The sequence below is a fragment of the Eriocheir sinensis genome, chromosome 42 (genome assembly GCF_024679095.1).
Source record: "Eriocheir sinensis breed Jianghai 21 chromosome 42, ASM2467909v1, whole genome shotgun sequence".
Classification (NCBI taxonomy): Eukaryota; Metazoa; Arthropoda; class Malacostraca; order Decapoda; family Varunidae; genus Eriocheir; species Eriocheir sinensis.
The window spans coordinates 5,791,385-5,805,970 of NC_066550.1; the positions used below are offsets into that span (position 1 = coordinate 5,791,385).

Genomic DNA, 14,586 nt, shown 5'->3' on the forward strand with positions numbered 1-14,586 from the left:
AACCTATTAGAAAAAAAGTGTATTCCTCGTAAATAATGTAAGACCGTCGATGTCATCATCCCGCACTATTTGCCCCATCCGGTGGCCTGGGGCTTGCCTTGAGGGGCGCCAACTGCCGCCCTGCTCCCTCCCACCAACTTCAGTTCCCTTACCGTACAATTTCTTTGCAGCACACGACTTTGTGTCCTAGCGGCCACCACTGGTGCTGTGTTGCATGAGGCTGTGAGACAGGTGCTGTGCTCAGCGCCTCCGTCCTTGCTGCCGCTGACTTCAGGAGTCCTTAGTGCATCCCAGGCCTTGCCTGCTTGACTGGTCCCTGAGTGTGCTTCTGTAGGAGACTTGCCACCGCCTGCTCCAGCATCTCTGAGGTTCCTGCAAGACCAGCGACTCCTCCCACCTGGAGTAGCGTTGCAGTGGATGCTGCAAGGTGGGGCAGCAGCTGGAGTGGCTGGGACCAGCAGGAGCAGACTGCTACTGGTGTGAGGTTCAGGAGTGATCAGAAACACCACTAACAACAACAACAACAGCTACTGCTGGCGTCTCTCCCACAAAGGGGGAAGTTTGAATTTCAGAAGTGTGAGAAGATCTGAGAGTGAGAGCAAGTTCACCAACCACAGCCAAGAGTGTGGGAAAAGACATGCAGGGAAGGATGACTTCAACAAATACTCCCACACACTCTGGTGTAAGACCTCACAAAAGCCGTCAGTGTGACAAAAGGTTTAGTAATAAGAGTAACCCCAAACATCACACCCTTAGACACACTGGTGCAGGAAATCATGAGTGTGAAGTTTGTGGGAAATGTTTCAGTCAGAAGGGTAGCCTCAACAGACACACTCTTACACACACTGGTGCTAGAAATCATGAGTGTGAAGTTTGTGGGAAATGTTTCACTTGGAAGAGTAGCCTCAACACACACACTCTTACACACACTGGTGAAAGAAATCATGAGTGTGAAGTTTGTGGGAAATGTTTCAGTCAGAAGGGTAACCTCAACACACACTCCCTTACACACACTGGTGAAAGAAATCATGAGTGTGGAGTTTGTGGGAAATGTTTCAGGCTGAAGGGTAGCCTCAACACACACTCCCTTACACACACTGGTGAAAGAAATCATGAATGTGGAGTTTGTGGGAAATGTTTCAGTCAGAAGAGTAGCCTCAACACACACTCCCTTACACACACTGGTGAAAGAAATCATGAATGTGGAGTTTGTGGGAAATGTTTCAGTCAGAAGAGTAGCCTCAACACACACTCCCTTACACACACTGGTGAAAGAAATCATGAGTGTGGAGTTTGTGGGAAATGTTTCAGTCAGAAGAGTAACCTCAACACACATTCCCTTACACACACTGGTGAAAGAAATCATGAGTGTGAAGTTTGTGGGAAATGTTTCACTCGGAAGGGTAGCCTCAACACACACACCCTTACACACACTGGTGAAAGAAATCATGAGTGTGAAGTTTGTGGGAAATGTTTCACTCGGAAGAGTAACCTCAACACACACACCCTTACACACACTGGTGAAAGAAATCATGAGTGTGAAGTTTGTGGGAAATGTTTCACTCGGAAGAGTAACCTCAACACACACACCCTTACACACACTGATGAAAGAAATCATGAGTGTGAAGTTTGTGGAAAATGTTTCACTCGGAAGAGTTGCCTCAACACACACTCCCTTACACACACTGGTGAAAGAAATCATGAGTGTGAAGTTTGTGGGAAATGTTTCAGTCAGAAGGGTAGCCTCAACACACACTCCCTTACACACACTGGTGAAAGAAATCATGAGTGTGAAGTTTGTGGGAAATGTTTCAGTCAAAAGAGTTACTTCAACTTACACACCCTTACACACACTGGTGAAAGAAATCATGAGTGTGAAGTTTATGGGAAATGTTTCAGTCAGAAGAGTAACCTCAACACACACATCCAAATACACACTGGTGAAAAAAACTATAAATGTCAAGTTTGTGGAAAACAATTTAGTACAAAAAGTTACCTCAACACACACTCCCTTACACACACTGGTGAAAGAAATCATGAGTGTGGAGTTTGTGGGAAATGTTTCAGTCAGAAGAGTAGCCTCAACACACACACCTTTACACACACTGGTGAAAGAAATCATGAGTGTGGAGTTTGTGGGAAATGTTTCAGTCTGAAGAGTTACCTCAACACACACTCCCTTACACACACTGGTGAAAGAAATCATGAGTGTGAAGTTTGTGGGAAATGTTTCAGTCAGAAGAGTAGCCTCAACACGCACTCCCTTTCACACACTGGTGCAAGAAATCATGAGTGTGAAGTTTGTGGAAAAAGATTCAAACTGAAGAGTGGATTGAACAGTCACATCTTCAGACACTCCGGTCATAAAGGGTTCAAGTGCGATGTTTGTGGAAAACGTTTCATGACTAAGGGTGAGATTGCCCAGCACATGAAGGTCCACTTCCCCTGCTGAGGCTCAGTGCTGATTCAGTTCTGCTGTGTGGGGGAGCGCAAGTGTTTGCTGTGGTGGTGTTAGAGGGCTGTATGGTACACAGAGACCAGAAAAGAATCATTTATTGAAACAAATGTGACAGCATGATCTTTTATTCACTTTCCAACCTAGGCTGCATGTGGTTGGTGGGTCCTGTGAAAGGTCTGATCTTTTTGGTGACTGTGCTGGGCTGGCTGTTCATACTATGTCCTTGCCTTGGGAAAGAACAATGATGCGCTTCACTAAAATAAAACACGAAATATAGATTTGTTTTGGTGCATTTCTTTTAGTTACCCATTGAAAAGGTTATCAATATTCTAAATCCAAGATTTACAACAGAAAATACAGACAACCGTACAATACACATATAACACACACACACAAAAAGACCAGTAATTCTGTCTTTCCCTTCAAGACAGACAACCACAATATTGTTGTGCTGGAAGCTTCTCCCGGCGTCCATGGGCGAGCAGGGGGGCAGGGAGCAAGGCGAGCCGCGGCCAGACGCCAGGCGGGAAGTGTTGCCAACTCTCATATATTTTTGCTACATGTTCTTGTATGATCTAAAATATACTGTAACATTCTTGACTGTACTGTTCTGGATATATATATAGGAGAAGAGGGCGAGAGGAGCCCCAGTCCCAGTCATAGTAGGTTAGTGGTAAGTGAAGAGTCAGTGAAGTGTACTACAAAGAAAGAATATTAAACTACAGAAGCTGTGCAAGGTGTTTACATATCTCCCTCCCACGGAGTCTCCTGACGACGACACGGAACCCAAGTAACACGTCCGGCACGGAGTGCCTCCTATTGTCCTTAAAAACTGTGCCTCCGTGCTGTCACCCTGCCTGGTCAAACTCTTTCGCCTCTGCCTGTCAACATCTACCTTTCCTTCTTGCTGGAAGTATGCCTTCATACAGCCTGTGCCTAAGAAGGGTGACCGCTCCAATCCCTCAAACTACCGTCCTATAGCTTTACTTTCTTGTCTATCTAAAGCTTTTGAATCAATCCTTAACTGGAAGATTCAAAAGCACCTTTCCACTTCTGACCTTCTATCTGATCGCCAGTATGGGTTCCGCAAGGGGCGTTCTACTGGTGATCTCCTAGCCTTCTTAACTGACTCTTGGTCATCCTCTCTTAGCCGTTTCGGTGAAACTTTTGCTATTGCGCTGGACATATCAAAAGCTTTTGATAGGGTCTGGCACAAATCTTTGCTTTCTAAACTACCCTCCTACGGTTTCTATCCTTCTCTCTGTACCTTTATCTCCAGTTTCCTTTCTGACCGTTCTATTTCTGTTGTGGTAGACGGTCACTGTTCTTCCCCTAAATCTATTAACAGTGGTGTCCCACAGAGTTCTGTCCTATCTCCCACTCTTTTTCTGTTGTTCATTGATGATCTTCTTTCCAAAACGAACTGTCCTATCCATTCCTACGCCGATGATTCCACTCTGCATTACTCAACTTCTTTTAATAGAAGACCCACCCTTCAGGAACTTAACGACTCAAGGCTGGAGGCTGCAGAACGCTTAGCCTCAGACCTTACTATTATTTCCAATTGGGGCAAGAAGAACCTGGTGTCCTTCAACGCCTCAAAAACACAGTTTCTCCACCTATCCACTCGACACAATCTTCCAAACAACTATCCCCTATTCTTTGACAACACCCAGCTATCACCTTCCTCAACACTAAACATCCTCGGTCTATCCTTAACTCAAAATCTCAACTGGAAACTTCATATCTCATCTCTTACTAAATCAGCTTCCTCGAGGCTGGGCGTTCTGTACCGTCTCCGCCAGTTCTTCTCCCCTGCACAGTTGCTGTCCATATACAGGGGCCTTGTCCGCCCTCGTATGGAGTATGCATCTCATGTCTCACACAGCTCTTCTGGACAGAGTGGAGGCTAAGGCTCTTCGTCTCATCAGCTCTCCTCCTCATACTGATGGTCTTCTACCTCTTAAATTCCGCCGCAATGTTGCCTCTCTTTCTATCTTCTATCGATTTTTCCACGCTGACTGCTCTTCTGAACTTGCTAACTGCATGCCTCCCCCCCTCCCGCGGCCCCGCTGCACTCGACTTTCTACTCATGCTCATCCCTATACTGTCCAAACCCCTTATGCAAGAGTTAACCAGCATCTTCACTCTTTCATCCCTCATGCTGGTAAACTCTGGAACAATCTTCCTTCATCTGTATTTCCTCCTGCCTACGACTTGAACTCTTTCAAGAGGAGGGTATCAGGACACCTCTCCTCCTGTATTTGATCTTCCTTTCGGCCACCTCTTTTGTTTTACTTTAGGAGCAGCGAGTAGCGGGCTTTTTTTTTATTATTGTTTTCTTTTTTTGTTGCCCTTGAGCTGCCTCCTTTGTTGTAAAAAAAAAAAAATGGCGTCAGGAGTGTAGGCATTTGTTTTTTCGCCATGGAAACTCGTTCCCAAGCTGCTCAGAGGGACAACATGTTAACTGAACTCTTGGAAGCTTTGAGACTACAGGGGGAGAAACAAGAAAGAGCACAGCAACAACAAGAAAGAACACTCCAAGAACTCAAAGAACAACAAGAAAGAGCACACCAAGAACTCAAACAACAACAAGAAAGAGCACACCAAGAAATCAAAGAACAACAAGAAAGAGCACACCAAGAACTCAAAGAACAACAAGAAAGAGCACACCAAGAACTCAAAGAACAACAAGAAAGAGCACAGCAACAACAAGAAAGAACACTCCAAGAACTCAAAGAACAACAAGAAAGAGCACAGCAACAACAAGAAAGAGCACACCAAGAACTCAAAGAACAACAAGAAAGAGCACAGCAACAACAAGAAAGAACACTCCAGGAACTCAAAGAACAGCTAGAAGATCGCTTCACGGGATTACAGCAACAGCTAAAAGCAGTACAAGATGGAAGTGAGTCAGTGCGAAGAGAAATGACTGATGTGACCACGAACTTGGGACAACGCCTGATAGAAGTGGAGAAAGAACACACAAATCTTCAACAAGAGATGGAGGTGGTACGGGAGACGACACACAAAGACATATTAAAAGTAAGTGACAGAGTGAAGGCCCTTGAAGACTGTTTGGCTGGAAACGGACAGCCAGGGCCTGCAGGGGCTAGTTGTACCCAAGATGCTTCTCCTACGCAAGTCCGGGGTAGTTTCAGCCCTGTTTCGCCTGAGTTTATCCCCGCAAGAAGTTCCGCCAGCCCCATGAGTCTGCTTGGGTCGCCTGTTAGAAAGAAGCCTCAGGAGTTTGATGGCAAGGTCTCCTGGGAGGCTTACCGCGCTCAGTTTGAGCTGTTGGCAGCTCGGAACGGATGGTCTTTACCACTACTGGTCCACGGTGCTATCTTATGTTTGTATATTGTTATGCCGGACGTGTTACTTGGGTTCCGTGTCGCCGTCAGGAGACTCCGTGGGAGGGAGATATGTAAACACCTTGCACAGCTTCTGTAGTTTAATATTCTTCCTTAGTAGTACACTTCACTCTGACTCTTCACTTACCACTACCTTACTATGACTGGGACTGGACTCCTCTCGCCCTCTTCTCCTATATATATCCAGAACAGTACAGTCTAGAATGTTGCAGTATATTTTAGATCATACAAGAACATGTAGCAAAAATATATGCGAGTTGGCAACACTACCCGCCTGGCGTCTGGCCGCGCCCCACAGGGCACGAACGGCTCGCCTTGCTCCGCACCCCCCTGCTCGCTTCTCCCGGATCCTTCTAGAGGCCTATGGTCGCCGGGGGAAGCTTCCAGCACAACACTATAGTTAAGTGTGTGATTGGGACCATCACAATTAAGAGGGGGGGAAAGTGTTGTGCTGGAAGCTTCTCCCTGCGTCCATGGGCCTCTAGAAGGCCCCGGGAGGAGCGAGCAGGGGGGCAGGCAGGCGAGCTGCGCCAGGGGGCGCGGCCAGACGCCAGGCAGAAGTGTTGCCAACTCGCATATTTTTGCTACATGTTCTTGTATGATCTAAAATATATAACATTCTAGACTGTACTGTTCTGGATATATATAGGAGAAGAGGGCGAGAGGAGCCCCAGTCATAGTAAGCTAAGAGTCAGAAGAGTCAGTGAGTAAGAAAGAAAGAAAAAAGAAGAAGAGTAACTACAGAAGCTGTGCAAGGTGTTTACATATCTCCCTCCCACGGAGTCTCCTGACGACGACACGGAACCCAAGTAACACGTCCGGCATAACAATATACACGCGTACACATACATACATACGTACATACTACTTACATACATACTACTTATATACATACATACATACATACATACACTAAAACGACCACTAATTCTTTCTTTCCATTCAAGACAGACAACCATGACAACAATGTACATTCATACATACATTATACATACAGTAACACACACTCTCTCTCTCTCTCTCTCTCTCTCTCTCTCTCTCTCTCTCTCTCTCTCTCTCTCTCTCTCTCTCTCTCTCTCTCTCTCTCTCTCTCTCTCCGAGGGTAGGCAGAATGTGTCTGAATGGAAAATAACAAACAGGAACAGAGATCAATTAAGGGGTTTGAATGGGATGTAAGGAAGTGGAAGAATGTGATAGACAAAGGTGTGAAAGGGGAAGGACTGGACAGTGACACAGCAGCAAGTGTTTCTGAGTGAGGTGGGACGTGAAGTGGACATGTATGTTAAGAGGACTGGTATTTTAGTGTTCTTCATACCCAGAATATCTTTATTTTCAAGCGCAACTACTTTAAACAGCCTTGCATACCCAGAGGAGGTATTTTAGACAGCCTTTACCCAGAAGAGGTATTTTAGACAGCCTTGCATACCCAGAAGAGGTATTTTAGACAGCCTTGCATACCCAGAAGAGGTATTTTAGACAGCCTTGCATACCCAGAAGAGGTATTTTAGACAGCCTTGCATACCCAGATGAGGTATTTTAGACAGCCTTGCATACCCAGAAGAGGTATTTTAGACAGCCTTGCATACCCAGAAGAGGTATTTTAGACAGCTTTGCATACCCAGAAGAGGTATTTTAGACAGCCTTGCATACCCAGAAGAGGTATTTTAGACAGCCTTGCATACCCAGAAGAGGTATTTTAGACAGCCTTGCATACCCAGAAAAGGCATTTAGACGGCCTTTCATACCCAGAAGAGGTATTTTAGACAGCCTTGCATACCCAGAAAAGGCATTTAGACGGCCTTTCATACCCAGAAGAGGTATTTTAGACAGCCTTTCATACCCAGAAGAGGTATTTTAGACAGCCTTTCATACCCAGAAGAGGTATTTTAGACAGCCTTGCATACCCAAAAGAGGTATTTTAGACAGCCTTTCATACCCAGAAGAGGTATATTAGACAGCCTTGCATACCCAGAAGAGGTATTTTAGACAGCCTTGCATACCCAGAAGAGGTATTTTAGACAGCCTTTCATACCCAGAAGAGGTATTTTAGACAGCCTTGCATACCCAGAAGAGGTATTTTAGACAGCCTTTCATACCCAGAAGAGGTATTTTAGACAGCCTTGCATACCCAGAAGAGGTTTTTAGACAGCCTTGCATACCCAGAAGAGGTATTTTAGACAGCCTTGCATACCCAGAAGAGGTATTTTAGGCAGCCTTGCATACCCAGAAGAGGTATTTTAGACAGCCTTGCATACCCAGAAGAGGTATTTTAGACAGCTTTGCATACCCAGAAGAGGTATTTTAGACAGCCTTGCATACCCAGAAGAGGTATTTTAGACAGCCTTGCATACCCAGAAGATGTATTTTAGACAGCCTTGCATACCCAGAAAAGGCATTTAGACGGCCTTATATACCCAGAAGAGGTTTTTTAGACAGCCTTGCATACCCAGAAAAGGCATTTAGATGGCCTTTCATACCCAGAAGAGGTATTTTAGACAGCCTTTCATACCCAGAAGAGGTATTTTAGACAGCCTTTCATACCCAGAAGAGGTATTTTAGACAGCCTTGCATACCCAAAAGAGGTATTTTAGACAGCCTTTCATACCCAGAAGAGGTATATTAGACAGCCTTGCATACCCAGAAGAGGTATTTTAGACGGCCTTGCATACCCAGAAGAGTTATTTTAGACAGCCTTTCATACCCAGAAGAGGTATTTTAGACAGCCTTGCATACCCAGAAGAGGTATTTTAGACAGCATTTCATACCCAGAAGAGGTATTTTAGACTGCCTTGCATACCCAGAAGAGGTATTTTAGACAGCCTTGCATACCCAGAAGAGGTATTTTAGACAGCCTTTCGTACCCAGAAGAGGTATTTTAGACAGCCTTGCATACCCAGAAGAGGTATTTTAGACAGCCTTTCATACCCAGAAGAGGTATTTTAGACAGCCTTGCATACCCAGAAAAGGTATTTTAGACAGCCTTTCATACCCAGAAGAGGTATTTTAGACAGCCTTTCATACCCAGAAGAGGTATTTTAGACAGCCTTTCATACCCAGAAGAGGTATTTCAGACAGCCTTGCATACCCAGAAAAGGTATTTTAGACAGCCTTTCATACCCAGAAGAGGTATTTTAGACAGCCTTGCATACCCAGAAAAGGTATTTTAGACAGCCTTTCATACCCAGAAGAGGTATTTTAGACAGCCTTGCATACCCAGAAAAGGTATTTTAGACAGCCTTTCATACCCAGAAGAGGTATTTTAGACAGCCTTGCATACCCAGAAAAGGTATTTTAGACAGCCTTTCATACCCAGAAGAGGTATTTTAGACAGCCTTTCATACCCAGAAGAGGTATTTTAGACAGCCTTTCATACCCAGAAGAGGTATTTTAGACAGCCTTGCATACCCAGATGAGGTATTTTAGACAGCCTTGCATACCCAGAAGAGGTATTTTAGACAGCCTTTCATACCCAGAAGAGGTATTTTAGACAGCCTTTCATACCCAGAAGAGGTATTTTAGACAGCCTTTTATACCCAGAAGAGGTATTTTAGACAGCCTTTCATACCCAGAAGAGGTATTTTAGACAGCCTTTCATACCCAGAAGAGGTATTTTAGACAGCCTTTTGTACCCAGAAGAGGTATTTTAGACAGCCTTTCATACCCAGAAGAGGAATTTTAGACAGCCTTTCATACCCAGAAGAGGTATTTTAGACAGCCTTTCATACCCAGAAGAGGTATTTTAGACAGCCGTTCATACCCAGAAGAGGTATTTTAGACAGCCTTTCATACCCAGAAGAGGTATTTTAGACAGCCTTTTGTACCCAGAAGAGGTATTTTAGACAGCCTTTCATACCCAGAAGAGGTATTTTAGACAGCCTTACATACCCAGAAGAGGTATTTTAGACAGCCTTGCATACCCAGAAAAGGTATTTTAGACAGCCTTTTGTACCCAGAAGAGGTATTTTAGACAGCCTTGCATACCCAGAAGAGGTATTTTAGACAGCCTTGCATACCTAGAAGAGGTATTTTAGACAGCCTTGCATACCAAGAAGAGGTATTTTAGACAGCCCTGCATACCTAGAAGAGGTATTTTAGACAGCCTTGCATACCCAGAAGAGGTATTTTAGACAGCCTTGCATACCCAGAAGAGGTATTTTAGACAGCCTTGCATACCCAGAAGAGGTATTTTAGACAGCTTTGCATACCCAGAAGAGGTACTTTAGACAGCCTTGCATACCTAGAAGAGGTATTTTAGACAGCCTTGCATACCCAGAAGAGGTATTTTAGACAGCCTTGCATACCTAGAAGAGGTATTTTAGACAGCCTTGCATACCCAGAAGAGGTATTTTAGACAGCCTTGCATACCCAGAAGAGGTATTTTAGACAGCCTTGCATACCCAGAAAAGGTATTTTAGACAGCCTTGCATACCCAGAAGAGGTATTTTAGACAGCCTGTCATACCCAGAAGAGGTATTTTAGACAGCCTTGCATACCCAGAAGAGGTATTTTAGACAGCCTTGCATACCTAGAAGAGGTATTTTAGACACCCTTGCATACCCAGAAGAGGTATTTTAGACAGCCTTTCATACCCAGAAGAGGTATTTTAGACAGCCTTTCATACCCTGAAGAGGTATTTTAGACAGCCTTGCATACCCAGAAGAGGTATTTTAGACAGCCTTTCGTACCCAGAAGAGGTATTTTAGACAGCATTCCATACCCAGAAGAGGTATTTTAGACAGCCTTGCATACCCAGAAGAGGTATTTTAGACAGCCTTTCGTACCCAGAAGAGGTATTTTAGACAGCCTTTCCTATTTAGTCAGTTGTGCATTCGATCCCCAGCGTTGGTAAAACCCTTTCTGATTACCCTACAGACGTACTGGAGCTACAAGTCAACCACCAACACTCAGAAGCCTACCAACCAGCATCCATCGGGGAGACAGAACTGACTGGGGAGAAGGCCAACAAGAGGAGGAAGGAGAGTGTGAACGGCATCAACGGCGGCGGGGAGAAACGAAGAGGAGGAGGTTGTGATGTGGCCGCTGGAGATGACGTGAGGAACTACTCTTATGAGGATGAAGGGTCATCGCCCGGCTCTCTGTCCTCCTGTAAGTGTGTGTTAGTGTTGGGAGGGAGAGGAAGGGAGGGAGGAAGGTGTGGAAAAAAGGGAAAGAGGGAAGGAAGGGAGGAAAGGGTAGTATGCAGGGAGAGAGGGGAAAAGGGCATAAGGGAGGAAGAGAAGAAGGAAAAGGGACATAAGGGTGATGTAAGAGGAGAGAGGGAAGAAAGGATGATGGGCAAGGAGAGGGAGGGAAAGGAGGGAGAAAAGGGTGGTAGGGAGGGAGAGAGGGAAAAGGGGCATAAGATAAGGGTGAGAAAGGGTGAAGTTAGAGGGAGAGAGGGAAGGAAAATGGCTGTTCGTGTGGCATAGGGAGTTGAAAGAGAGGAAAGACAGTTGAGTAGATAAGAGAGGAAGGAAAGGAAGGGTGAATGAATATAGAAATTAAGAAAAACGTTAAGAGGTGCAGGGCAGGATAGAGTGATGGGCTGAGAGGAAAATGTAGGCTAGGAATAAATTAGAAGAGGGGAAATTCAAGGTAATGCAAGGTATGTTAAAAAGTCAATTGCAAACAAATAAAAGCTATAGACTGATGTAAAAGAATTGAACTGTTTTCTTTCAGCATTATATAGATTTCAGGTCAACCCACTAACCCCCCCCCCCCCCCACACACACACACACACATACACACACATATATACAGTCACATCCACCCACACACCTACACACACACACAAACACACTCATTTACTCTTACATCCACCTACACTCACACACACTGACTCTTCCATACCCCACCCACTCACACACTGATTCACACACACACACACACACACACTCATGCAAACCCACACCCTCCCACTAACACACCCACTCATTCACACCCACCCACTGACCCTCCCACACCCTCCCCACCCACTAACACCCCCGCCCACCCCACTGCAGGCCTGGAGAGCTGTGGGGGCAGTGCTAAGTTCCTAGGTGGGTTCAGGGAGGTGGCCCGGGCCCTGGAGAACTGGGAGGCTCCAAGCGGGCGGTCCACCCACTCCACACCCACCAAGGCCAACCCCTCCCCCTCCACCACCACCCTCTGCCACCACCACTACCACCAACACCAGTGCCCCCCCTCACCCATACTAAGCTATCTCACCCCCTGCCCCCCTTCCCCCTCTGCCCCCTCCCTTACCCAACCCACCACCACCCTCCCACCCCTCCCCCTCCCGCTCCCTATCCTGCCCTCTGATGGTGTAAGAGGGTAGCTATCCTGCGCCTGAGTCCTAGTGTACGTAAGTGTAGGATGTGATGGAAATAAAGTGTTCATTTTTGCTGGTGTCCTGATTACTCACTCTACTGATTCATTCTTCACTGGAACAAGAGCACCATGCAGGCCGTATGCCCCAGGTGAGGAGCAGAGTTTGAACATTGCCAAGGAATGTTCAGTTCCATCATGAAATTCATTTGATGCGGCTGAATACTACATATTTATAACCAATTATAATATGAATGTACATACTTTTTTGGTTGAAATATAGTTATACCTCGGTTTACAACTGCTTTAGTTTACGAGTTTTGATTTACAAGCAAAAAAATGCCTTGGTTTACGAACGGTGACTTAGTATATAAGCATATCCTGTTTAAGTTTTTTTCTTTTTCAGTTGGTCGCCACCTCAACCGTAGGGAGTACATTTTTCGTACTCGAGTCCAAGTACGATTCCACTTCGGTGTCACGAATCCAAGTACAAGTAGGGGAAGGTGGGGTAAGACGGACCCCTTAAGAAAGAAATGGGTCTATAAGCCACATTTTGATATTTTTTTAATGTTTTAGGGGTTGTGGTGGTACTTTAGGGTCTTATGATTCCAATACGCAACCTAGGCACGGTTATTTGATGGAAAAATTTAAACTATGATTAAAATAAAAAAGTAACTTTTATTGTTTCCGAAAAAAAATGACGGGGTAAGATGGACCCCAGGGGTCCGTCTTACCCCGTCATTTTTTTCGGGTACTTTCTAAGGGTTCATCATAGTCCTTGACAAAAAAAAGAAAAAAAGAAAAAAAAATTCTTCCTGGAATAAATGACAAAGAAAACCCTTCTTTCAGCATCCTTTACCATCATACATTTGCTTCTGTGCCCATTTTACATCTACAGGGATACTTTATAGTGCTATATTATGCCAAATTGCCTGATCATTCCTTGCATAGATCACAAATAAAACACTCAATATCATCCTCATCATCCAGTATCCCTGCACATTGCTCGTGTGCCCATCGTTTACAATTGTCACAGCAAACCCACCCTTCACATTAAATTCCTTGGAGGCTACTTTCACACCCATCTTTTTTTCTTTTACTGCAGATATTGCATTCTGCATTGCTTCTGTATTCCATCCCCCTCTATTACTTATCCTCACGTATTTCCGGGGCATCTACAAGGAAAAAAAAGAAAATGCTAAGTGTTTGTAAAATATTTAGAGGTGAGATGGACCCCTCGGGGTCCATCTCACCCCATACGTAAATATTCGCATTATGCATTTTTTAATAAAACATCTATGTTTGATATATCATTTTCTGGCACATACCTATAATGCACAAACGATTGGCTATATGCAGCATGATTACTAAATAATTACAACCAGTATATCAATGCAAAAAAATAATTATCTTACCTTCTCCAAATAACATCAGCACTGTCCAAAAACACAAACCTCTACATCGAGCGCAAATGCGGTACTGAACCTGGCTTCCGGTTGCACCCGCGTGAGTTACAGTTGATGTTGAGGACATCTAGCGGCATCAATTTTAATCATGCCCTTTTTAATTCATATTTGAGGTGGGGGTCCATCTCACCCCAGGGGTCCGTCTTACCCCACCTTCCCCTACTCAGTTTTATGGCGGGACTCAAGTCCAAGTACGAGTTCTTTTTTTCTGTATTCGAGTCCAAATATACATACACAAGTAATTTTTACTGATTGAGTTTTAGCCTCATGATTTTTTTGCCCTTCTATTATTTGACAAGTGGCAAACTGCCAACCCCTCTTTTCCCTAGTCACCTGAAATGACCTCATTGTCACCTCATCTCAGGGCCAAGGCCACCTGGCTGGCCTCCTCAAGCCCCAAGCTTAGGACGCAGCTGTTAATCCCTTACACTGACCTCACCTACACCCTTGCAGGTCACCAAACACCACACTAGCCACATGTTTGCAGTTTTTGTTGTACTCAAATGTACTCGAAATATCTCGTAAAACTGTCGAGTACTTGAATTCCAAGAACAAATTCAATCACAAGAAGGCTACTAATCTTTTACCCCACATAATGTTGTGTACTTAAGTACAAGTGCGGGAACGTGTAGCCCTACTTGGACCCAAGGCTGTATGGAGGCCCTCAGGGTCAAGCGCGTATGTACGTCCTTGGAGGAATATTCCTCCAGGTGTACGTCCCTCCAAGGAGGGACCACACGTTAATACCTCCAGGTGTCATGCCCGAGGTTTACTTTTTTTCTCTTTCCTATTCTCCAACACGTCCTCTGCGTGTATCGAAAACACGAGAAATTAATCAAGACAAGGAGAGGATATTCGACGGCTGCCTGGGATTGAACCCGCGACCAGCGTGACGGGAGAGCCACTCCTTATCGAGTCCGCCAAAGAGGTACCCCACTCGCCAAGTGGGTTATGGAAGGCTCCCTTATTAGGCCTAGTCGCC

General features: G+C 45.0%; 2 protein-coding genes across 2 annotated transcripts in view; one reads left to right on the forward strand and one right to left on the reverse strand.

The window, feature by feature from the left end:
- The window catches only part of LOC127009860 (zinc finger protein OZF-like), a 112,782-nt gene that overhangs the window by 11,709 nt on the left and 86,487 nt on the right, over positions 1-14,586 (forward strand). Inside the window, exon 2 of the mRNA XM_050883289.1 lies at positions 171-231. The gene's annotated coding sequence lies outside the window, so the exon portion shown is untranslated. The remainder of the gene's footprint in view (positions 1-170; positions 232-14,586) is intronic.
- LOC127009861 (uncharacterized) overlaps positions 238-14,586 on the reverse strand; it is a 100,404-nt gene continuing 86,055 nt past the window's right edge. Inside the window, exon 2 of the mRNA XM_050883290.1 lies at positions 238-2,164. Within this exon, the coding sequence (XP_050739247.1) occupies positions 656-1,786 (1,131 nt within the window). The 5' untranslated portion in view covers positions 1,787-2,164 and the 3' untranslated portion in view covers positions 238-655. The remainder of the gene's footprint in view (positions 2,165-14,586) is intronic.